The following is a 26049-nucleotide window of genomic DNA, read 5'->3' as shown; positions in this document are numbered from 1 at the left end:
TAGCCTCTCTCCAACATCTATCATTTAGTGTGGATACTAGTGGTAGAGGGTGAGAGTTGAAAAGAAAATTTGACCAGCAATTACCGGACCATTTTAGGCCAGCAGTATAGATTCCTGTGGTTTCTTTGTCACATCATGCTTAAAAGATCATCTCAAGAGATAAAATAGTCATCATCACCCCAAGTTTATAGGTGAGAAAACTGATACTAAGAGAGAGATTTGCCCAGTCACCAACTCACTGACAAAATCAGTACTTAGTTATTCTTTCAATTACATAACAGCTACTTCCTAGTTATTAAGAAAAGTCCCCCATCAATCTTCCACTAAAGGTCCTAGATTTCAACCAACTCCCTTCTGACACCAAAAGGCCCTGTAGTATTAAAATAATAAATTAATGAAAATATATTGCCCACCATTGTGTCACATAAAGTCAATTCTAATACATGTCAATAGCAACTTGAGAATGAGAAGAATTCTTTGCTGTTATTTTTCATAAGATCATTTAAAAGCATTTGAGAGCTTTAGCACATATTTCATTTTTTCTCATTTGCAGTTGCCCATAGAGCATTAACTACCAGTTATTCAAGGGTGGATTGCCAAGTTGGTAGTTTTCTTAAGTCTCATTTTATTCCCAGTTAACTCAAAATATTGTACGCTCATCACATACTGTTGTGATAGGCACTGTAGGAACACCCACGTAAACAAAGGAGTTTCCCCTACTTCAAATAACTTGCAATATGACAGGGGACAGATAATAGTACTAGACAGGGTTGCTTATGTGCTAAATAGGGGCATGGGTAATATGCATAATGAAATAATAAAATAGGACCTTTCTTAAGAGAAAGAGAAGAATTGGATGGAGAATTCAACAAATGGACTCTTCCTTAGAACAATTATTGACTTTATTGACCTTTTTAAGGAAACTTTACATATGCTTATGTATAAACAAATAAATCACGTTTGTGTACTGCTATCCCAGGTCACTGCAAAGATGGCTTTTCTCATTTTCACGTTCATGATTGTGTCTGGATGAATTACTTCATATAGCTATTTCAATAAATGCCTGCATCCATGGCTAACATGCATGTTTAGCCAACTAATGGTGGCTACATGGCAATACTCTTTTGTTCTTGTTTTTTAGAGTTGTTTAGAAAGTGATTTTACATCTGGTGGAGTTTGTCCTTCAGATTCCAAGATGACAAGTAACATGGTAAGGATAAAGAGAGTCACAGAGTAAGTAGAAGAGATCTGTGGAATAGCCTGACCTGGAGTCAGTACGATATATAGAGTAGCCCAAAGAAAATAACCTTTTATAGAATTATTAGACCCAGAGAACTCATACCTGCAGTTAGAAGAACCCTAAGTCACTGTAGACAGGAGAGATCCTTTTTTTTTTTTTTTTTTTATAAGCACTTGTGTCCCAGGGACAGTAATAATACTGCTCAATATTTATGTAGCAGTTTACAGTTTAAAAAGCACTTTCATGGCCGAATTACAGCTATAATCCCAACACTTTGGGAAGCCAAGGCAGGTGGATCACTTCAGGACAGGAGTTCAAGACCAGCCTGGCCAACATGGCATGCATAATGAAATAATAAATACACTAAAAATACAAACATTAGTTAGACATGGTGGTACCTGCTTGTAATCCAAGCTACTTGGGAGGCTGAGGTAGGAGAATTGCTTGAGCCTGGGAGGCAGAGGTTGCAGTGACCCAAGATTGCACCACTACCCTACAGCCTGTACTTCTTTTTTTTTTTTTTTGAGATGGAGTTTTGCTCTTGTTACCCAGGCTGGAGTGCAATGGTGTGATCTCGGCTCACCACAACCTCCACCTCCTGGGTTCAGGCAATTCTCCTGCCTCAGCCTCCTGAGTAGCTGGGATTACAGGCACACGCCACCAGGCCCAGCTAATTTTTTGTATTTTTAGTAGAGACGGGGTTTCACCATGTTGACCAGGATGGTCTCAATCTCTTGACCTTGTGATCCACCCGCCTCGGCCTCCCAAAGTGCTGGGATTACAGGCCTGAGCCACCGCACCCGGCCAGCCTGTACTTCTTAAGAGCTGGAATGGAAGATTTTAAAAGCTGGAGAGAAAGACAGACCGCACAATTTTCTGTAAAACAAAACTGAAGGGAGAATGCTTGGGGTATTTAGGGTGATGATGCTGTTGCTACTACATTTTTGTTATAATTCAGCTTTTCCACAACCCCACTACTAGCTAAAAATATCTCAGCTCAACATGTTTTTGAGTGGTTACTACTGCATTGGCATCTCTTAAGCTCTGAAAAATCCCCAAATAAATATGCTGTTAGGTTTGGAAATACAGTATATAGTTTTCTTTTTCCTTGCTTCTGGGATGTTATAGAATCACTCCAGAAAAGAAGGAAAAAAAAATCATCACAAGGAAAAAATGAAAAACTTTATTTAAAAAAAGAGTCATGCTAATCCCCTAAATAGTGGTTTCTAAAGGAAGATTCAGCATCATCCAGTGATCAGAAACCCATACTAGAAGCACTGCAGCTAGAGGTTTTGTTCTTCATTCACTATACCTCTATTGATATAAAATTGTTCCATTGAAATATTTAAAGCTTCTCTAAAGATAGACATTTCCTCCCTAAACCAACCCTCCTATATTCTACTGTTATTATAATAGAGTTTTTGTTTGATTGATTGTTTTATTTTGTTTGTTTTTTTAAAGGGTCAAGAAAAAGACTCCAGTCTCAACCTCCTTTTCACTGGTTTTTCCTGCCACGTATTAACCCTATAAAATCCCGTATGCATCCCTCATTGAACTCATTTGCAGAGAATAGCCCTGGGACAGCCTCCCTAATCCAGTTGCCTGGATTGCCCTTCCTGAGATACTAGCCCGAGTCTTCCATTCCCCAAGCCTTGTTTCTGACATCCAAGGAGATGGAAGTTTCTGATCTTTCTTTGGACTGTCTCTTTACTCTTGAGTTACTATAGTCACCTGTCATTTCAGCTCACCTTTCTGGGGGAAAATGTGGGGGTCAAAGAGATGATGACTACGTGGACTCTCCAGAAAGGTATCCCACTCCTGGTGGTTAAACAAGATGGGTGTTCACTCCGACTGCAACAGGAACGCTTCCTCAAGGGGGTTTTCCAAGAGGACCCTGAATGGAGGGTTCTGCAGGAAAGGTACCTACTTTTCTTCTTTTGGTCTAGCTTATCTCATCTCAGTTTCCTTGTTATTTCCTTAGCTTTCTCTCAGCTCCTCTGGCAACTTTGCAGAATGCTAGTTACATATAGGAAGCAGAGGCCTAAAGTAGACCTGATAAGATTTAAAGAGCTTCACATGATCCAGACTACTTTGTTCAGCAGCACCATTCTTAGTGATTCCATCAGCCTTGAGAACCTCAATTCTAATGCTGATGGTGGGTAAACATGTTATAATGCACTGACTTCCGGGCCCTAATAAATCTTGTGATTGGCCTATACCTGGGAAGTATGACAACTGTCCTTCTTATCATCAGAGAAAAGATACCCCTATGTGATAAATTAGATGCTAAGATCTCCTGCTGCCTTTCATTTTTCAGTAATAAACTATAAATATAATGTCTTAAAACATATGATGTTCTTAGTAATAGTAAAAGCAAATCCAACTAAACACACTTGTCATCTTGTTCACCAGCCCATCCTGAAAGTAGTTAAAGACTACTGGAATCAAGTAACACACTGTCCATATTTCTCTGAACTATTGCTACTAACCATGGGTTCTTGGGCTGTCTAAGCAATAGAAATTGACATGAGGCCAAAAGAGTTTTCCCAGACAAGGCTTCATTGGAGCTTATACCCAGACATAAGGGAGGCAGCATGAGAGAGAGAGAGAGAGAGAGAGAGAGAGAGAGAGAGACAGAGAGAGAATTCCTTGACTGACTTTTCAAAAACAGCAAAGGAATTGGTATCCGGGCAGGGTATGCAGTTTGGACTGGGCAAAGCACATGAGGGATAAGGTATGCAGGTAAGCAGTACCTGGTTGCTACAATCTTGAGTAATGAGCTACCGGTAATCTGGCTAGAAGCAACAAGGCTGAAAACAGTTTTTCAACATTCCTTCCGTAAGTCGGATGCTCCACAACCTTGGTTATCTCCCAAGGCTAGCTCCGGAAATTAAAATGAATGTTTCAAACATTAAATTAAAAGGCATGGTCCAAACATTATGGCATCAGTGAGGTAGTGGTGTAGGTTTTGTGATCATTGGGGATACAGGAAAGAATGCTGTAGTGGGAGTGAGCTGACGCCAAGCCCCCTTCCTGCTCTGTCTCATCATTAGCCCTGTTAGTAAGATGAATAAGGTTAATTTAAAATGAAATAATCCAAGTGAATCTTTTCTGGTTCTTATGATGATAATTTTGTTTTTAAAGAACTTAGCTATCAATGCTAGAATTTTTCTGAAAATCAGAAACAATTAGAGATCTTTAACACATAAAATTACTGGGGCTTTTTGGGGAGTTGTTTAATCAGTTACACATTTCCAATCCAATGGCAACTCTTATGGCACTTCTTACGTATGATCCTTCTATTTGTCTGTGTGTTGTTTTGAAGTCTGAACTTCAGAGAGCTTAGACAAGTTTCAGCTTGATAAACCAGACTGAATAATTTAATGTTAGCTTCATTATTGGGAAAGCAGGACTCGCAATTATGTAACTTATCAAAATGTCATGAGAGAGTTCAAAACTGTGGCTGACCCAGAATAACAAAGATCTTCTACAATAATCTGTATTTTTTCTCCTTCTGGGGCATTATTTAGACAATTTTTATAAAATGATGGCCCTCTGATTCATGCCTATCCAAATTCATGAAGTACTATTCTCCCTGTCTCTACCCCCAGATGTGTTTATCTAGAAAAATCCCTTTTCTTCTAGAGCCAAGATGCACTAATGGATCCCAATCCATTAAGTCTTAGATATTCATCTACATGGGTTTTTTCTTAAATCTTCTTCTTTTTTATTTTTTTGAGACAGAGTCTCCTGGAGTATGGTACAATCTTGGCTCACTGCAACCTCTGCTTCCTGGGTTGAAGCAATTCCCCTGCCTCAGGCTCCCAAGTAGCTGAGATTACAGAGGCCTGCATCACCATGCTTGGCTAATTGTGCGTGTGTGTGTGTGTGTGTGTGTGTGTGTGTGTGTGTGTGTTTGGGTGTTTGGTAGACCTGGAGTTTCACCATGTTGGTCAGGCTGGTCTCGAACTCCTGACCTCAAGTGATTTGCCGCCTCAGCCTTCCAAAGTGCTGGGATTAAAGGCATGAGCCACTGAGCCTGCCCTTTTCTACCTTTTTGTGTAAAGATTTTGGGTTTTCTGGTTAATTAGCAGTACTCTGGGGGTAGCACAAGGATTATTTTTCCTGACCCTTACTAGACTAGAGAGAGTCAGGGTATGTTGTCTCCTTTACTGCTTTACATTTTTCTAAGGATTAATGGACACTTCCTCACTTACTCTTCTGTCTGTTTTACACCTGTTGGTGTTATCAAGCAAATGATTTTACGTGTGCAGGATTACTATAGCTAACATGGCATGATTTAATAGAGGAAATAAATTCTAGAGGCTGCTAGAAAAGTTAATCAGAAAAAGATAGCCAATTTCTCCGATTTACTACAGCAGAGCCATTAAAAAGTAACTGAGACCGTTTCCTCTAATCCATTCTGCTTTTCTGCTCTCTGGATTTAGCTCTCCTACAGGTCCTAGGTTGTAGCATTGTTGACTATTTATTGCAGTCATTCAGCAGTTGGGAGGTTAGATGTGAGTAGCTCTGTTGAACAAAAGGATAAGCAGAAAATCATACTGGAGTAAGTTCTTTACTTCTAAAGGCTTTCCCTACAGCTTTGGTGTAGTTATTTGAATCAGCATCAGACTACCAGAGTTTTTGAAAATGTGAAAGGAATATTGGGTTTTCTTTCTCATACAAACAGCAGAATATGTTTTGGTATGAGATTAGGACAGCAAATGACACAAGCATTTGTGGCAGAGTTCAACCAGGTACATATGGCTGCTCCTTTATAAGTATAATGGAATCCATTTTTGCATACTTAAGGGTATGCTAGTCTTAGCCTATAAAATTTGTAGGACCTCTTGTGGGTGGTGTGAAGGATGATGGGTACTTAGGGGCCCTTTAAATGTGAAAAAAATCACAGCAGCATTATTTTAGTCTGTAACTATCTTTACTCTCTAACATAGGTACCTGTGGCATATCCCATTGACCTATTCCACAAGTTCCTCTAATGTGATCCACAGACACATTCTAAAATCAAAGACAGGTAATGAACGAATTAGCCAAACAGGCATTTCAGTGTTGAAATTAAACATGTGTTGGGCTATTTGAAGGAAAGATACAATACATAAATCTAATAACAAAAGATTTATATTTGAGGGAAGTTGTCATATGTTATTTATGGAAGTTATCCATATGTTATTTACTAAAATAACTCTTTTAGTAAGAAAGTCTGGATTTTTCATTCAGTGGGAAGTTCTCTTGTGCATTTATCATTTAGAGATAGATTATTTACATCAAGAAATGACAAAAATCTATCTTATGTCCTATAATATCCACTAATCCATTTTACAGGTTATGCATGAGGCAAAACATGATCAGTGGAAAAAAGCATGTACTTTAAAATTGATTGCTTCTGGATTCAAATCCTCACTCTCTCACCTGTTAGATTCATGACCTTAAGAAAATTCCCAAACTTATCCTGGGCTTCATTTTTTTTCATCTTATGTTGAATAAGCATTAAGCCTCACAGAATTGTTGAGGGAATATTATAATGTAATTTTACCCCTGAGTATAATGTATGCTGTATTAAAAATACATAGTATAATTTTAATTTTCCTCTAAACACTTTAATAAAATTTGAGAGATTTTTTATCACAAAGTCATGCTCAACCTGGAGTCCTTCTTCAACTAAAACGAACAAAAGGATCACCTATTTACTCATACATATTTCAATGACTAGTGACTAAGCCTTGAGATAAGGGCACCAGCAAATGAAGCCAAATACCCATCATGCTAGTCATCTGGTTCACTGGGCCCTTGCATGCCTGTTAGACCTGCATAGACAATTTTGGAGAACAAATTCAGCAGTCCTATTTCTATGAATTAACTTATTTATAAATTTAATAAGGCCATCGTCCCCAAAAGAAAGCATACAGTGGACTATGAAAATGAATATCATTATGACTCTCCCCAGAATTTGTCTTTTCATTGATTTATAAGTGATTGAATTAAAACTAACAGTTGTGGAGATGTTTCTAATATGTATGTTGATAATAAAATACCTATACCAATTTTATCCTCTTAGATATTCTGGATTTACCTGAAAAGACCAGTTGGGTGAAATTTAATGTGGACTCAAATGGCTACTACATCGTTCACTATGAGGGTCATGGATGGGACCAACTTATTACACAGCTGAATCAGAACCACACACTTCTCAGACCTAAGGACAGAATAGGTCTGATTCATGATGTGTTTCAGCTAGTTGGGTAAGGTAACATTTCTTCTGTCTTTGTGGGAAATGACTGATCCGTAACAAGCTATGCTAGACTTCAGTATTGAATGTTCAGCATTGGTCATTTATTAGATATGGATTTGAATAGAATTCAAGCACTGACCACTAGGCCAAAGGCTATCCACTAATAAGGTATTTTGACCCATACAGTGTTTATAAATATAATCCAATATTTTAAAATGTGGAGAACTTTACATAAAAATTCTGACTTTTGGACTCTCTTTAAAATGATATTTGATAACTGTGGGTCTTTATCCTGTGGGCCCCAGGACAGCTGTAAAGGAAGGTACAGTGGGCCAGACTCTCTTTAAGTGGCGCCTACTCTCTCCCAAGCACCAGTCTCAAATGGCCTGTTTCATTTACTTTGTGTGGACTCTCTAAGTATTTGAGATTTTGACCCCACATTTAAAATGTATTTATACATTTTTTTGGTGTAGCTGCTACACCAAATACCTGTGTAATCTCTTAAAGAAAAGGCATAAATATAGTCGTAACCTTTATAATTTTAAATGGGTTGTTATCAATCTATTCATTACTTACACTGGAGAAATTAGTATGAAATTTGTAGGGAAATGAAGTAATAATTGGCTGTTTGCAATTATTCCTCTCTACACTTTCCTGGAAGGACAAAGTGTTTTCTTTCCTTTTCTATTTCTATTATCAATGGAATAATGTGTAGAATAAATCAGGTCACAAGATCACCATTGGGTGGAGGGAACTGAGGATCAGGAAGAATATCGTATATTGTAAGCTTTCTCTATTCTGAGAATTACTGTGATGCACTCACTTTACTCAATGTGACATAATTTCCTTTCAGAAGCTTGTTTAGTTCAAATTGAGTGAAAGTGACCAACAGGACATCTCTCAGGCAAAGTTTCTCGGTACACTAAAATCCTCTAGTTAGAAAAGAAAGAGGAAGTGAGGCTTAATCCTCAGTCGCAAGGGTCTCAGGAACATCTTGGAGGCATAGCTCAAGATGATTTTAGAGGCCAAAATTAGGAAAAACACCATCCTATATATGAGTGAATGCATGAAAGGTGAGCTAAGAAGCAGGCTATTGTTAGTTGAAGGAGGTTTGCCTGCTCAAAGGAGAAGCTCTGAGCAGACTGAAGAGAAGATAGATTAACAATACAAGACCAGGAAAATAATGGAGAATACTGAGAACTCAGCAAATTAAACTTTTAGGTAGTTGTGAAGTCTTTTTTGCTGTTTCTAGCCTATGCATTTATGATTGCCTAAATTTAGCAGGAGGACACTTGCAGTTATTCATTCATTGGTAGAAAACCAATCATCTTTTCTTCACTAAGTAGACCGATTAATGAGGTTAAGAATACAAATTTTATGTGAAAACAGAAGATTTCAAGTACTACCTCTTCACTTACTAATTTTTTGAGCAAGTTTTTTTTTAATCTTTTTAAGCCTAAATTTTCCAGTCTTTAAAATTTTAGTCATAATAATAGTTAACATACAGGGTTTGGAGGATTGTGTAAGGCAATGAAAATAAAGGAGGAAGTACAATACCTATTCAATAAATGTCAGCTGATAACATTATTAATATTATCTAATACAAATTATTTGAAATGTCATGAGATGAATAGGAAGAGGAGGTAACAACATAGAAAAGTATGTTTCAAATAATGTGAAGTTGGGAAAAAGCAGAATGTAAGTTTGTATATTATTATGTTTGTTTGTAACTACCTATTGAAGAAAATAAGTGCAAAGAGGAAACAAAAACCTGAAGGAATTATTTTAAAATGCTATTGGTGAGTGTGTAAGGTATTGAAATTATGAGTCTTCTCTAATTGCCAGTTGTTTTATAATTTGTTTATATTTACTTATATTACTTTTATAACAAAAGTAATTAGTATAAGGAAACAATTTAAAGTTCTCATAATAGATAAAACTAAATAAAATATTTTTACTTGCTGTTCTCTCTCAATACTATAAACCACTTCCCTCCTTGCTTTATGAAACATCTATTTAAGAATTGAAGGAGGTCAGGCACAGTGGCTCACGCCTGTAACCCCAGCTCAACCTTTGGGAGGTTGAAGTGGGCAGGTTACTTGAGGCCAGGAATTTGAGACCAGCCTGGGAAACATGGTGAAACTCTGTCTCTACTAAAATTACAAAAATTAGCCCAGTGTGGTGGTGCATGCCTGTAATCCCAGCTACTCAGGTGGTGGACACATATGAATTGCTTGAAGAGGCTGAGGTTGCACTGAGCCAAGATTATACCACTGAACTACAACCTGGGTGACCAAATGATACTCTGTCTCAAAAGATAAACAAACAAAAACAGAATTAAAGGAAACCATAGTTTAGTTTGGAGACAGAAATTTTTTTCTTTTTAATTAATTTTTTTTTTTTTGTAGAGACCAGGTCTCCCTATTGTCCAAGCTGGTATTGAACTCCTGGCCTTGAGCACTTCTCCTGCTCAGCCTCCCAAATTGCTGAGTTTACAAGCATGAACCATCATGCCCAGTCTAAATCAATCTTTACAAGAGGTGATACTATTTAGTTCTTTAGTGGACAAGACATGGTTACCCGTTATCCAAGGGCTGACTCCAGAGCCATTCTCTTAACCACGACACAACACTGTCTCTTTTTTCTTCTTCTTATCCTTCTTCTTCCTTTTTTTTTTTGAGGATCTGTCACCCTGGCTGGAGTGCAGTTGTATAATCATGGATCATGGCTCACTGCAGCCTCAATCTCCTAGGCTCAAGTGATCCTCCCATCTTGGCCTCCTGAGTAGCTGGGACTATAGGCACAGACCATCACACCCAGCCAATTTTTAATTTTTTTTTGGTAGGGATGGGGTCTGCCTATGTTGCCTAGGCCTGTTTCAAACTTCTGGGCTCGAGCAATCGTCTTGTCTCTGCTTCCCCAGTTTCTGGGATTACGGTTGTGAGCCATCACACCCAGCATGGAGACAGAATTTGGTGCAAGAATGGATATCTATTTTAGTTAGGTTTTCATACGTTTTAAATGTAATTTAAAGACATGAGCCTTGTACGAGTTGAGTGGAATTGAAATGACAACTTCAATTTGCTTATAGAAGAAGCTATATTTGCTTCTTTTAGTCTCACATCTTGAAAATAAACCCCCAAATTGGTGCTTCAAGAATGCAATTTTATTTCTCAAAGGTACAATCTAACCGAAATTGGATACAAGTAAGTAGGTATCAATTTTTACTGTTGGGCTAAAGTCTATGTTTATATATGTGTTTATTCTTTAAGCTAAGCAAACATTCAGATAAAGCACAGCTAATGAGTGGCAGAGCTAAGATTTAAACCAAATGGTCTAGCTATAATGACCTACTTCTGTTATTGTTCTCTGTTTCTTATTTGTTTTAATGTTAAGAATATTAAAAACTGTAAGTTATGCACAAACCACTGACATTTGTTTTATACCTCAGTGCAGGAAGACTGACCCTAGACAAAGCTCTTGACATGACTCACTACCTCCAACGTGAAACAAGCAGCCCTGCACTTCTCAAAGGTCTGAGTTACTTAGAATTGCTTTACCGCATGATGGACAGAAGCAATATTTCAGATGTCTCTGAAAACCTCAAGGTTTGTGTTGCTTTTAGAAAATGCATTAAGTAAACACACAATGTCTGGAGTATCAATGAGGCTCCGTCTGTTTTGTGTGAAGTCCTTGAGGTAAAATCATAAAGCAGCTCAGGAGACTGGCTGATAGCAAGTAATGGTCAATGACCCTCATTCTTTATCATTGCCAATTCTAAGATCTTTATCATTGCCAACTCTAAGAGATAGATACCATTGCACTAGGGGCACGTGCAAAGCATCTCTACTAAAGTTGATTTTATTTTATATCCATTGATATTGCCCTTTCACATAGGAAATTAAACCATGTTTTAATGCAAAATCTGTTTCCTAAGTGTGGTGGGTAGGAGCCAGAAAAAGAGTAGAAAAATACAAAGATACATTATTTAGGCAGAAAGTTTAGAGTTGAGCCCTTTAGATGGGCAAGAGCTGTGTGAAGAACTAAATTTAGTGTCTCTGTTAACCATCTCATATTTTCTGCAGCATTACCTTCTTCAGTATTTTAAGCCATTGATTGACAGGCAAAGCTGGAGTGACGAGGGCTCAGTCTGGGACAGGATGCTCCACTCTGCTCTCTTGAAGCTGGCCTGTGACCTGAACCATGCTCCTTGCATCCAGAAAGCTGCTGAACTCTTCTCTCAGTGGATGGAATCCAGTGGAAAATTAAAGTAGATCTAGACTTCTGTCCTACTCTTTATTCTTTTCTCTTTGATGTAAAAGTCTTTGATCAAGCAAGACATTAGATCTAAAACCTTTTAGTGAGGATAGAAAAAAAAAAGCATGCTGAGAATTACAAATCCTGTTTCATGTTCTCACATTGTAAGTGCTCAATAGATTTTGGGGAAAGCAAGGTTTAGGTGTCTGTGGGGAGACCTAATAAACATTGGCATGATAACAGAAAGACAGCCATGTAGTAGAGGCAGGGGAGCCCAATTTCCAAAAACAATGCCTTTTTAAAAATAAAAAAGATGTTAGAAGAAGCAATATGAAATATACATGCAGTTGAACACAATTGACCATTTGATAAAACTCATTTTAAAAGAAGAGGGAGTGTTACTTTTTTAAAAAATGTGTTTGCTGCCTTATCAACCAATGCTAAAGGTCAAGCCCTAGCCCAAGTTATATCTTTGATTGGAAATGGAAGACTTTGGCCATCTAAATGTGAATGGTGGCAAAATTAATTCTAGTGATGAATATAATCAGGAAGATGCCCAGTGATCAAATGCATTATGTTGCAGTTCAGTTGAGCAGCTGTAACCCAAGATACTGACAGAAGCCACTCAATCTTTTTAAAGTAAACCTTAATTTCTGTCCAACACATGCCTTTATATCATTATTTTTAAAATCTGACTCTAGAGTTGGATGTTTTAGGAAGTCAAATTTATATATGAATTAAGGAAAATTAGTGTTCTTAAAAGAGAAGAAAAAATTTACAGTTTTGATACTATGAAATGTAATGGTGTCCATTTTTCCTGTGCTGGCCAGGTGCAGTGGCTCACACCTATAATCCTGAATTTTGAGAGGCCAAGATGCGTGAATCACTGAGGTTAGGAATTCAAGACCAGACTGGCTAACATAGTGAAACTCCTCTCTACTAAAAATGCAAAAATTAGCCAAATTGGTGGTGCATGCTTATAATCCCAGCTAATTGGAAAGCCGAGGTGGGAGAATTGCTTGAACCTGGGAGGCAGAGGTTGCCATGAGCCAAGATCACTTCACTGCATTCCAGGCAACCGAGAAAGGCCCTATCTAAAAAAAACAAACAAACAAACAAAAAAAACCAAAAAACTTCCTCTGCTAAATTGTTATAAAATGGTAGCATAACTTCTTTCCCTATAACTAAATCTCTGTGAGCTTTTTGAAATTCTTTCTTGAATTTTTCTTTTTAAAAAAGTAATTCAAGTTTTCTTCTTTTTGGACTTTTTTCCTTGTTGGGATTCAAGACTAAAATCAGTTTTAGAAAAAAAATTTTTTTTTTAATCTTTTAAGGCTGTTATTCTCTTCTTTTTGTTTCTGTTTGAATGGGTTGTATGAATGAAGCTAAAATGTAAACATTCTGCTGCCCTATACAACATAGAATAGTATTGTTTCATCTTTATGCTAGTTACAAGAAGGATCATCTTAACCTGCAGTAACCCATATACAGTAGATACAAGTGTTCAACATGTTGAACATACCTATGAAAATATTCTAGGTAAAGCTTATTTATGCTTGTAATAAAAAATATGTAGTTAAATATTTTTGTTTTTTCCAAACTCCAAGATGGCTAGTATGAATTTTAATGAAGAATTTCCTTTCATAAGTTAATTGATTACTTCATTCATTGGTAGATTTGAAATATAACTAGTTGCATGTTTCCTTTATGCCAGCCAGGCATTGCTGTAGGAGCTAAGGATAAAGTGGTGAACAAAACAACCATGTGGCCTCACTTCAGGGAGCTTACAACGTGTTTGTTACCCATTTTTATAAATTTGTCCAGCAAAAGACACTAAAATGAAAACAATATGTATTATAATTTAATTATTCTATCTTTATTACATTATTAAAATGTCACTCGGAATGTATAAGTACATATAGTAGAGTGGAAATAGCACAAGCATGAGAATCACAGGTTTAAATCCCATCTGCAAAATGGCAAATTATGTCATCTTAGGAAAGTAGCTTAACTTTTCTTAGATTTATTTCTGCTGTAAAAAAATCAGGATAATAACTATCTCAGTGGGTAGCTTTTGACAGTTAAATAAGATGCATGGAGACTAGTACAATCTCTACCACATGGTCCCTTTGTGACAAATGCAGATTTCTGGCTTTCTCCAATGCTCTGCATTGTGTTTTTTCTGAGAAATCGATAATAGTTCTCACTGATCTATTGACATTCGAGATTAAAAATCATATGCCCATTTAGAATAAAAACTGGTTAATGTCCTCAAGATAATAAAAAATAAAAATAACGGTATCTTTTGTAGGACAGAAAATAATTTCACTGCATCTTACCAGTTTTAAAAAATTATAAAATAACTAGACCCTAATGAATGGTACTAAATTGAGATTCTCTAGGCCTGGAGAGACAGATAACTCCCAGACAGGCCTTAGAAAATGCTTTCAACGAGGCCAAGTGCAGTGCCTCATGCCTGTTAAGCCAATGGGTGAGAAGATCACCTGAGCCTGGGAATTCGAGACCAGCCTTGTCAACATCGTGAGAGCCCATCTCTACAAAAAAGTTTAAAAATTAGCCAGGCAGGGTACTACATGCCTATAATCTCAGCTGCACAGGAGGCTGAGGAAAGAGGATTGGGTAGGAGGCTGAGGCTACCGTGAGCCATGATCACGCCAGTGCACTCCAACCTAAACAACAGAGTAAGACCCTGAATCAAAAAAAAAAGAAGAAGAAAAAACAATGCCCTCAACTTGGTGGTAAAGCATCAAGTAATCATCTTTTTAAAAAAACTCATAGCATCAATAGTGGTTATTAAATGGTAGAATTTATATAAACCAGTTGTTTTGTATTTCAGAAATCTTTTATATTTGTTGATTAAATCAACTTTCTATTTTCACCTCAGAGTAGGTTAAAATTTTATGCTTATTTTCTTGCTAACATTTTTTCATAAGTAGGAGATAAAACACAAATAATTTGCAGAGTAAAAGAACATAAAATATTTGTATGAGTTTGGCAGACAAAAAGATTTAATATATTGAATACTGGAAATAATTCAGAGACAATTCTGTTATGGGCCTTAAAATTGTAATAAGAAAAAAGAGTTTTTCTTTCATAAATTTTTTTCTTCATTTTTCTACTTGCTATTACAGTATACCAACAGATGTTTTAAATATTGTGTATTCTGTGGGTGCTCAGACGACAGCAGGATGGAATTACCTTTTAGAGCAATATGAATTATCAATGTCAAGTGCTGAAAAAAACAAAATTCTGTATGGTTTGTCAACGAGCAAGCATCAGGAAAAGTTACTGAAGTAAGTTCAATAATTAAACTAAATTGTTATAAGTAAACTGACACAAATTCAGTGAAGTCACTAAAACTTCAGCCACCAGTTTTAAAGGTGTAAGGTTATTGAATCAGAATGTATATGGCTTTACCTTTCAGAAAAGAATATACTGACAAAATGCAAATAGTGAAAACAGGTATTCCCTAGTTATTAATCAAATGACTGATACTAGACAAATTGTTGTGTTTTATCTTCAGAACCTTGAAGGAAAATTATTGCAGTAAAAATACATTCTTGCATATAAAATGTGTACACCATGCTAATCAAAGTTCTTTAAAATAATAAGTAAATGTTTTTGCTAGGAACAAAATAAAAAATATTTCTAAAAAAAGTAAAAGTTTAATTGGAACATTAAAAATATTAGCCACTAGAAAATTTATTATTGTTTTGGGAATTATACTTTTATCATGCCTCTTTCTGTTCTTTTAATATATTGGTAGCTTGAGTTAATGTCCATGTACATAATACCTAATATTTAGAAACAAATGATTTTTCTTTCTTCAGGTTACTTGAACTAGGAATGGAAGGAAAAGTTATCAAGATACAAGACTTGGCAGCTCTCCTTCATGCAATTGCCAGAAATCCAAAGGGGCAGCAATTAGCATGGGATTTTGTGAGAGAAAACTGGACCCATCTTCTGAAAAAGTTGGTATTTGTTTACATCCAATGTGTACTCTTCCATGCAGATGTCTCAGTTGCCCAAACCAAGTGTAATTAAATGTTTCTCAAAGCATATAAATGATACCATTTGTATCCAAATAGTTCAATGAAGTCAACTTTGAAACTCCCTAGCCCAAATTATCCTATAATTTGGAGTGTGGGAGAGACATGAGAATAAGGGAAGGGGGAAACAGCCTTCTCTCATTCAGTCCAGGCAAAAAAACCTCTGGGAGCAAGTCCAAATTGAATTAAATGCAGTCATCAGCCCCCTCCCACCATCCCTTCTTGGCTGTCTCCTCAGCCCAGAAGAATCTCGAGATGTCTTGTAGAGTGCATCACACATATGTGGCCTCCTTTGTTAATGCAGTTTTGTACTGGGGGAAAACCTCAGGAATTTTGGTAAGAGCTTCTCTTCACCCCTAGAGTCCCTGTGGAGGTGGCACAGTGGAGACCTTGGTGTAGGTGAAAGAAACCCAGTCAGGAGTGCTTGGGGAGATCTCCCTCCAAATTGTTTTGGTTCTGTCTTTTCTGGCATCTCAACTTTGGGAAGAACTAGAGCTCACTTCAATATGTCCCTGGGTCTAAAATAACCAATAATGATTAGATTTTGTTGGAATGTATACGACAACATTGCTGCTTTCTCTCTTTCCCTCTCTCTCTCTCCCCAAATCTAAAAATGTCATTTATGACTTGTATGGAAATATCTTGAATCAGAGGGGTATGATTTGCTTTGTTTCTGTCAGGATCAGTTAGCATCCCTGATGTCATTAATTCCTAGTTCCTTCTCTCTCATTTCATAGCTATGGAAGGTTTGGAGTTCTCAGACAGCTTTGCATAAGCAAAAAGCTCATTTCCACTCCTCTTTCAAATGCTCATTGACATCCACATGAGACCAAATAGAAACTGCTTTAATATGTATGTGTGTGTGTGTGTGTTTCCTTTAAAACTCTACTCGAACCATTGATATGTCTGTTTGCATGATTGTCATTTTCCTCCTGAAATGATCAGACTTTTCCTGCAATGTTGTGGATTTCATTTTAAACTGAAAATGATGCCCCTGCTCAACCATGTGCAGAGCCTAGGTTTGGAACCATTTTTTTTTTTTTTGAGCTGTAGCTATCCTCTGCTTTATCAGCATGAATCACTTTGACCCATGGTACAGTACAAATTTTCCATATATAAAACATTGGGTTGAAGGATGTATTCCGTGGCCATGAATGAGAATTCAACCAAGTAACATTGCCCCACTGAACACAATGTTTAAATGTGGTGGTATCCAAAATGGGATACAGAAGTATGCAAGCAATGCAATACATTAGAGTCTATTATTTCTTATCTCATTTTAAATTTTATGTTGTTATAAATTTATAAACATAAATGATGTATAGTGTAAAGAATTAAATATATTATTTCTTTCATCATTTTAATTTTTATCATATCTTAATACATGCATATAATTTATAAATAAAAATATGCATATTGGGAAGTTTTTGCTCAAAAAATCTTTACTGACAGGAATGTGTAATGAACAGAAGTAGAGAACACTGCTTTACACAGAAACATAAATTTAAACATAAATATTTCAGAAGAACTAACATGTTTCCCAAAGAAGCTATATCTATGTTTTCATTGTATAGTAAAATTTGCTGTTTCACAGCTTTAGAATTGTATTGGATGAATGTTATTGTGATAATTAACAGTATCTATTATAATATACAAGCTTATCACATAGTTACTAACATACATTAAAAATATAATACAGGATATAATAAATGTAAGGTCAGTATTTCTATGACCTAAATCTATGGCATTTATATTTATTTTCAGATTTGACTTGGGCTCATTTGACATAAGGATAATCATCTCCAGCACAACATCTCACTTTTCCTGCAAGGATAAATTGCAAGAGGTTTGTGATTTACTGTTGTTAACAATTTTGAAATAAATGTTCAAATTGTAGAATTGAAAGTAAGCTTAGATACAATCTGGTTTGAAGTTCTCGTTTTATTTTTTAAAAAAGTTTTTTTGTCCAGTGCCATCGAGCAAGTAAATGGAAGGGGCAGGATTAAAACCTGACTCTTAAAATACATGTATTTGTAGTATTCAAAATGAAAATAGACTTGAGAGATTAGTCCTTTTGTATTATTTGTTTCATATTGTATTATGATGCAGGAGTGATTATATTAAAGTTTGGAAGCATACTTAATGATCTTTTTTAACAAACTATTGTTGGTAATTTTAGTTGTCTTAAAAAAAAAAATTCTAGTCTTTGCATCTTCTTTTCACAATAAATCTTGAATTTATTTACCCTTTAAGCAAATTCATAATTCCAGAACTTAAATCCCAGCTCACCATTTACTCTGTGACTTGGGTAAATCACTTAACTTCTTTTTTTGTTTTTTGAAAAAGAGTCTCACTCGGTTGCTCAGGCTAAAGTGCAGTGGCACAATCTTAGCTCACTGCAACCTCCACCTCTTGAGTTCAAGCAATTCTCTGCCTCAGCCTCCCAAGTAGCTGAGATTGCAGGCACCCACCACCAGGCCTGGCTAATTTTTTTTTTGTATTTTAAGTAGAGATGGGGCTTCACCACCTTGGCCAGGCTGGTCTTGAACTCCTGACCTCGTGACCCACCCTCCTCGGCCTCCCAAAGTGCTGGGATTATCCCGGTCATCACTTAACTTCTCTACCCACAGTATGTTCACTTGTAAGATGAGAATTTATAATTTTTGTCTTATTTGACCTATTGTTTGAAGATAAAGTGAATAATTATGCAGAAAAGAAGAAAATAATCTTTTAGAGGTGGCAGAGAAATTCCTATACCTGTGTGTATATAACTTGTCTGGCTAATTTTTTTATTTTTTATTTTTCATAGAGTTAAGGGTTTTGCCATGTTGCATAGGCTGATATTGAATTCCTGAGTTTAATTGATCTGCCCACGTTTGCCTCCCAAAGTGCTGGGATTGCAGGTGTGAGCCACCACACCTGGCCAACACAAAGTATTTTATGAACTGTCAGTAATTTTTTCTTGCATATTTTACAGGTTAAACTATTTTTTGAATCTCTTGAGGCTCAAGGATCACATCTGGATATTTTTCAAATTGTTCTGGAAACCATAACCAAAAATATAAAATGGCTGGAGAAGAATCTTCCCACTCTGAGGACTTGGCTACTGCTTAGTACTTAAATAGTCAACAGAAAGAGCACATCAGACGTGACTGCCTACATAAAGTCAAACAGAGTAACAGCAGCAAAGATCAAGTCAAGAGCTATGTATATTTTGTCTAACCAATAAGAAGTCTCAAGAAATCAGCCAGTGCAGCTGCCTGCTTTCAGCTATCATAACCAGCCAAAAGATGCATGATGATGGAGTGGTCGGGGAAGGGCAGTTTATATCCTATTTAAAAGTAAACTTCCTGAATAATGGATATATGTGGAGATACAGTCATAGATATATAGATATACCTATAATTGTTTTGCCTCAAATGACTTTCTCCATTGCTTCACACTATGCCACTATTTTGCTTCTTTAATTATTTTTAACATTGCTTAATATCCTGTAGTTTGCCAAACCAGTTTTCCATACAAGGAAAATTAGCCAATACATAAAAGAAAAATCTTTCATTTGTATCCCTTTATCCCCTCACTCTCCCTCACCTTCAACTCAACCTGAACTAAACAGTTTATTTAATTTTTACCATTCATGAAAAATCTGATACAAACTATGAAAGGGCAAGGATCAGGAAACGAGAGACTTCATCATCAAATCTCAGATTATTAGAAACTAGATATCAGGGTTTATCAAGGAGACCAGGAAGGCCTTTTGGTTTCAAGCCGTACATTCATATAGAACCCCAAGGGCAGATTTTTGAGAACATTCCAAATGACGTTGAATCTGCCCTCACAGAGATACAAGAGGGAAAGGAATACAATTCATACCCTATTGCATTTTTTTTTTTTAGAGACGGAATGTTGCTCTGTTGCCAAGCCAGAGTGCAGTGGTGCAATCTTGGTCCACTGCAACCTCCGCTTCCTGAGTTCAAATGATTCTCCTGCCTCAGCCTCCAGAGTAGCTGGAGTTACAGGTACCTGCCACCATGTCCAGCTAATTTTTGTATTTTTAGTAGAGATGGGGTTTCACCACGTTGGCCAGGATGGTCTTGATCTCCTGACCTCATGATCCGCCTGTCTCAGCCTCCCAAAGTGCTGGAATTACAGGCATCAGCCACCGCACCCCGCCATGCTATTGCATTTTTAATAAATCTTTTGAAATTTCCAGAATTAGATTGCATTGTATATTTTGGGTTAAATCATAATTGAATGTAAATATTTAAATGCATCTCCATATTTTATAACCCAGCTTTAGCATTCTTCATATTTTACCTCCTTCTTTTAAGGGAGCCTCTTGCTCTCTGAAACGCCCTGCTAAATGCTTCTCTTAATTATTTGAATAAGGTAGTTTGGAATAAATAAAGAAAAGGTCACTCTACATGCAGATAGCAAACTTAATCAATTTGTGATCCTATATATGAGTCAGTGTGCAAATACAAATAAGTTTTAGAAAGACTTGAAACAATATATAAATGACTGACATTTGCATTATTTAGGAAAGCTGGGGATACTGGGTCAAGAGGGAAAGGTGTTATCCAATCCACTTTAGAGCAATATCATGAAGGTCAGTGTTAGTTCCATATACCTTTCTTTGATGCCACAGTCAGAGATAGAATACAGTCTGGGTGGGCCATGGATGTGCCCCAATACAGTACACATTTTTGTTAAATTTGTTTTCAGATCATTTCATGTAATCTTTGAAGTATCTTTGACTCTATCTTTGATGTGGTGGTGGACCTACCGTGGTTTATATAACACCTATATCACTTGTTTTTATAACACCTATAGTGATATCCTATAGAATTACATGTATTCTAATGTAAGGAAATTGAAAAAGTAAAAAATACTGTTTTTTCCACCAAGATAATATGTAAATTAAGCAGTAAAATGTGTATGAGTTTCAGTAGAACTGTACCATCAACAAAGTTTCCATAAATATGCAGAGTTCTTTCTTTTGTGTTGTTATATACCATAAATTCCCAAGTCTTTCATTCTCTTCCTTCTAGTTCTTTATTTAAATACAATATTGAATTCAATTGCAATTTCTAGAATTCTAAATAATTGAGTAAAGAAAGCAATTTTATTATTTGATGATAATATGAGAATTACTATGCCAATACTGCTTTGATAAATGAAATAGTTTTTTAAAAATAAATATATGTACTTATTAGTGTAGTATTTCAAAAGCCTTATGGTAGATGTTAGGCCACCAACACCAACCTCAGACATGATTAAGTTACTTTTACTTTCTTTTACCTGAATGAATACAATGTGAAAAAGTTATATACAAGATCATGACTGTATGATGGGGTGAGCAGATACACCTTATCTGGGCTTCCCCCATTCTTCACAAGGCCCAGTGAGAGTTTTATGGTTCCAGCAACCCACTCATAATGAGAAACCTTTTAGGTTATGAAAGCCCAGAACCAATGGCTTTGTGTAGGGGAGAGTGGACACTTTGGCCCTCAAGAGTCTAACTAGCTAAGCGCAGTGGCTTACGCAGGTAATCCCAGCACTTTGGGAAGCCAAGGAGGGTGGATTACTCAAGCCCAGGAGTTCAAGACCAGCCTGGGAAACCTGGGAAAACCCTGTCTCCACAAAAATTAGCTGAGCATGGTGGCGTATGCCTGTAGTCCCAGCTACACGGGAGGCTGAGATGAGAGGATCACTCGATCCTGGGAGGTGAAGGTTGCAGTGAGCCAAGATCATGCCATTGCACTCCAGCCTGGGTGACAGAGCTAGACTTTTTCATTAACAACAAAAAAAGGAGTCTGACTGCTGTGGTAAGGATTTTCTTGTCCTATATCAGTACATACTTCTGCACTTCATTCCTTGCTGTCACATTGAGCCCATTTGAGGTTCTAGACAAGCAGACCTGGCCAGAAACTACTGTAAGGAATCCTGATTTTCTGATGAAGTTCCTGGGGTTTTTGGTTTTTTAAAGCCTCCAAATAGTTCTAGGAACTACTTTTACATCTGAACACTAATGTCTACCAAACCTAAGTCTGCTCAAAATGGCCTCTGCACTTTTTCCTTCACTTCCATTCTTTATTGACCTTCTTTCATTCATGTAACCATGTATCACTATTTTTAAATTTTCTTTTTCTTTTTTTTTTTTGAGATGGAGTCTTGCACTGTCACCAGGCTGGAGTACAGTGGTGCCATCTCAACTCATTGCAACCTCCACCTCCCGGGTTCAAGTAATTCTCCTGCCTCAGCCTCCCAAGTAGCTGGGACTGCAGGTGCCTGCCACCACGTCTGGCTATTTTTTGTATTTTTAGTAGAGATGGGGTTTCACTATGTTAGCCAGGATGATCTTGATCTCTTGAGCTCATGATCCACCTGCCTCAGCCTCCCAAAATGTTGGGATTACAGCCACCTTACCCAGCCAAAATTTCAACATATAGTGGTTTACAACTTTTACAGTTAGACCTTAAACAAATCACATATTTGGTTGTCTGCTTCCTGGTATCTTAATCTCATCAAAGCCAGTGTCTAAATCATAAGGAAGAAAGTCTGAAAAGGATCATGAAAGAAGTGGCTTTACTAGGTCAAAACATATGTATATTTCATGTAATGTTTTATTTTAATAAACTGTGCTGAATAGTTTCCTTAAAAGGGTGTGAATTCGCTTTCTTCTTATTCATACGTTCTGTAGTTGTCCATACCCAATGTTAATCTTTGATCTCTAGTACTACTTAAAGTACCCCTTCCCCTGATACCTTTCTGTATCCTTTAGTTTTAGATGAGTCTTTTGTAAAGAGACTGTAATTGAATTTTGTTTTTCTTAATGCTCCCTAGCTTGGGTAGGCCCTGGGCTTTGACATCTACCCCCAGCACTCTCAAAGGCATAAAAATGGAAGCTTCAGGTGTTCTCAAGGTGAAAGTTCGCCTGTCTTTGGCTTACCCCCTGGGATTCCTGATTTCACTTAGTTTTTGATCCCAGAGTATTCCTTACTAACTTTCCAGGTCATCAATGCATTAAAATAATTTTATTCTACATTTTTAGTTATTTTTAGCAGGAAGGTCAGTTAAGGTACCTGTTCTAACATATTCCCAGAAACCATAATAATTTATTTTTTAATGTACAAATACCTAAGTCTGCATCATACTTAGAAAGCTGGCAGTATAAGCAGATTATTTGTTTAGGATTTAAATCGGGAAAATATTTAGTATTCATAGTGAGAAATCTTTTAAAAAGTCTGAGAAATATATATTAACTAATAAACAAGGTAGAAAAACATTTTTATTTTTTACTCACTTCTATAATCTTTCCTCCCCAACCATAAATTCAAGATCTTTTACAAATGTATTAGTCTTTCTTCCAGATGTCCTAATCCTCTATTATGCTGACAGATAAGGTCAGGAAACTGGTTTTCTATTCTCAGTACATGACTCAGTAATTCTCATCTTTATATTTACACACATGATTTCCCACACTTCAAAATTCATGCCTTCCTTTGTTGAACTGATATTTGTTGAATGTCATATTTCTTTCTTTCAATACTATATCTCAGGTTCATTCCTCCGTAAGGAATTCCCATAGTGTTACCACCTGGGAGTTTCTCTAGTCATCCAAACAATACCACAGTTAAAATTACAAACCTCATTTTAAATTAGGCAGAATAAATTGTCTATGAAAAGACTGAAAAGATACAAAGGGCATTTTTTTCTCAGTTTTAAAACCGTATTCCACTTTAAAAACTGTTTTCTAGTGAACTAAATTTGGAAATTCTAACTCGTCTCTCATATTTTGAGTTGGATTTGGGAAAAGGATAGACAGAACTCTTTTAAAACTCAAAAATGAAAAGATGCCAGGATGGGGCTTGGGGCACTTTTTCTAAAAAGGAAAGAATTGTCTCTGTGGCATAAGACTGCTGGCATATAATTTTACTTTCTTTCCATTCATACCTCCAGATGTAGAGCCAAAGACCAAAAGCAGGAGTCTTAGAAGGACAAACAGGGCTTTCTAAGTGGTTAGGAGCAAAGAAGTAGAGAGACTTGAGCTAATAGGAATCAAAGAAAAGATCTGGTTTGAAACACTTATGCACAATCTATATGAACCAGACAGAGCCCACAGCTGTCAGACCCTCTGTCCTGGGTGAGTTAATTTTACTAACACTCAGAGACTGAATCAGAGTTACTTGAGCAACAGTGAATACGTGTTAGTTAATGAAAGGGGATGCACAGCATTTAAAGATTTGTATTTACTTATTCTTTTTCTAAGTTATGCCTTATCTGTAGATAAAAGTTATGACTACTACTAATCAAAGCACAGATAAAAGAAAAATGTTCTATCTTACAGTGAAGCCATTATCAGATAAGAAACGCATATTATTCTTTTAGTTTCAAACAACTGTGCCTCTGAGAAGCCTATTTGTTTTTTTTTTTTGAGACAAGTTCTTGCTCTGTTGCCCAGGCCAGAGTGTCACGATCGTAGCTCATTGTAACTTTAAATTTCTGGGTTCAGGTGATGCTCCTGCTTCAGCTTACTTCCCAAATAGTTATGATTGAATATATGCACCACCATGCCTAACTAATTTTTATTTTTTACCTTTTGTGGAGATGGAGGTCTCACTCTGTTGCCCACACTAGTCTCAAGCTCCTGTACTCAAGTGATCGTCCCACCTCGGACTCACAAAGGGCTGGAATTACAGGCATGAGCCACCACACCAGGTCCTGGCTGTTTGGATTTTAAGGCCAAGGGGAGAAAACTACTTGTTGACCCCTCAGTCTCACTGAGGACCTGGAAAGAAATAGCAGCAGCAGTGCTGGTCCTGCAAATACAAACCTAAAAAGTACTGTCTAAAAAAGGAAACTTCATACATGTCAAAGTATATCTCCTCTTATCTAGTTGCCTTTTCTTTTAAAATTTCACCATCATATATTTATTCTTTTGGACTAATAAAAAGTTTAAATAGTATATTGTAACCCACTAGTCATGCTTTAGTGTGACATTTAAAAAAATTTTAGATTTTCTTTATAGCCAGCTAAGCAAAGGGCCCTGAGAGAAAGAGGACCCTGAAGTTGGGGCAGGGGCTTGGGGAGTGAATCGTGGAAAGTGGCCAATAGCTTAGAAAGTACTGGTTGGGTAGGAAGGTCTTGAGTGTAGTATCTGTCACTTACTAAAGGATGTTACACACAGATGTCATTTGATAAATATTTACTGACTGTAAAGCAGCACCTGGGAGTGAGGAAGAAACATAGAAAATGTGCCTCAGGCTGATCCTGTTAGTACACGATGGTATATGTCTGCATCATGTTTCATGTATTATGTATGTAGCCTCTGTGCTTGTCCTGATTGGCCCAATAAATTGTATGTGCCGTAAAAGTCAAGCGTTAGCTCCTGTTTTGTTTTGAGGTTCTTTGAGGCCCTGCACACCAGGGGACCTCCATAAATGGTGCTGACTGACAGCCTGTGCTGGCAACTATCAGCCAAAGGGAGGAAAAATGCACCTGAATCAGCTGAGAGTCAGCCAAGAATTATAGTCAGATGTAATTTTTAACACAAATATTACAGGACCTTCTCATGCTAAAAAACAAACAAAAAACTGAAGGACACATTTTATGGGAGTGAACCTTGGACAGGCTCTATTTTAGCATAGCTATAAGAAACAAAGGAAAAGGAAAACTAAATCAGAATATTCAAGAGTATAAACATCTCTCCAGAAAGAGCAAGTCAATAACAATTCGGACTAACAGATTTTTTTTTTTTTTGAGACAGAGTCTCGCTGTTGCCCAGGCTGGAGTGCAAATGGCACAATCTCAACTCACTACAACCTCTGCCTCCTGGGTTCAAGTGATTCTCCTTCCTCAGCCTCCCAAGTAGCTGAGACTACAGGCGCCTGCCACCACACCCAGCTAATTTTTGTATTTTTAGTAGAGATGGGGTTTCACCATGTTGGTCAGGCTGGTCTTGAATTCCTGACCTCAGGTGATCCACTTGCCTCGGCCTCTCAAAGTGCTGGATTACAGGCCTGCGCCACCATGCCCGGCCCAAGATCATTTCTAAAAATGTTTTTTTCTATCTTCTGACTTTTATAGAAGAAAGCCTATGATTGGTTTGTATGGTTCTATAGCCAAGCCCATCATCCTAGTCACTTTCTGGCTTTGGTAGGCCCCATCCGACCTATGGCTTAGATGCCAACTCAAAGCTGAAAACTTGGTTTCCCAGGACATTATTATTT

The 26049-nt window shown here is 37.0% G+C and overlaps 1 protein-coding gene across 3 annotated transcripts in view; it reads left to right on the top strand.

Moving 5' to 3' along the window:
• Positions 1 to 22480, top strand: part of ERAP2 (endoplasmic reticulum aminopeptidase 2) — a 46434-nt gene extending 23954 nt beyond the window's left edge. For 2 of the 3 annotated variants that reach the window (XM_078365119.1, XM_078365120.1), the window contains exons 10-19: positions 1142 to 1210; positions 2984 to 3159; positions 6196 to 6275; positions 7317 to 7500; positions 10942 to 11098; positions 11576 to 11760; positions 14900 to 15061; positions 15599 to 15739; positions 17582 to 17663; positions 18795 to 22480. In XM_078365119.1, the coding sequence (XP_078221245.1) occupies positions 1142 to 1210; positions 2984 to 3159; positions 6196 to 6275; positions 7317 to 7500; positions 10942 to 11098; positions 11576 to 11760; positions 14900 to 15061; positions 15599 to 15739; positions 17582 to 17663; positions 18795 to 18938 (1380 nt within the window). In that variant the 3' untranslated portion in view covers positions 18939 to 22480. Of the gene's footprint in view, positions 1 to 1141; positions 1211 to 2983; positions 3164 to 6195; positions 6276 to 7316; positions 7501 to 10941; positions 11099 to 11575; positions 11761 to 14899; positions 15062 to 15598; positions 15740 to 17581; positions 17664 to 18794 lie in introns of all 3 variants that reach the window. The other variant, XM_078365121.1, reaches the window with a different exon arrangement.
• Positions 22481 to 26049: the final 3569 nt, after the last annotated feature.

This window comes from Callithrix jacchus, chromosome 2 (genome assembly GCF_049354715.1).
Source record: "Callithrix jacchus isolate 240 chromosome 2, calJac240_pri, whole genome shotgun sequence".
NCBI classification, from domain to species: Eukaryota; Metazoa; Chordata; class Mammalia; order Primates; family Cebidae; genus Callithrix; species Callithrix jacchus.
Note: the sequence above shows the minus strand (reverse complement) of the source record. Positions and strands in the feature narration are given on the sequence as shown.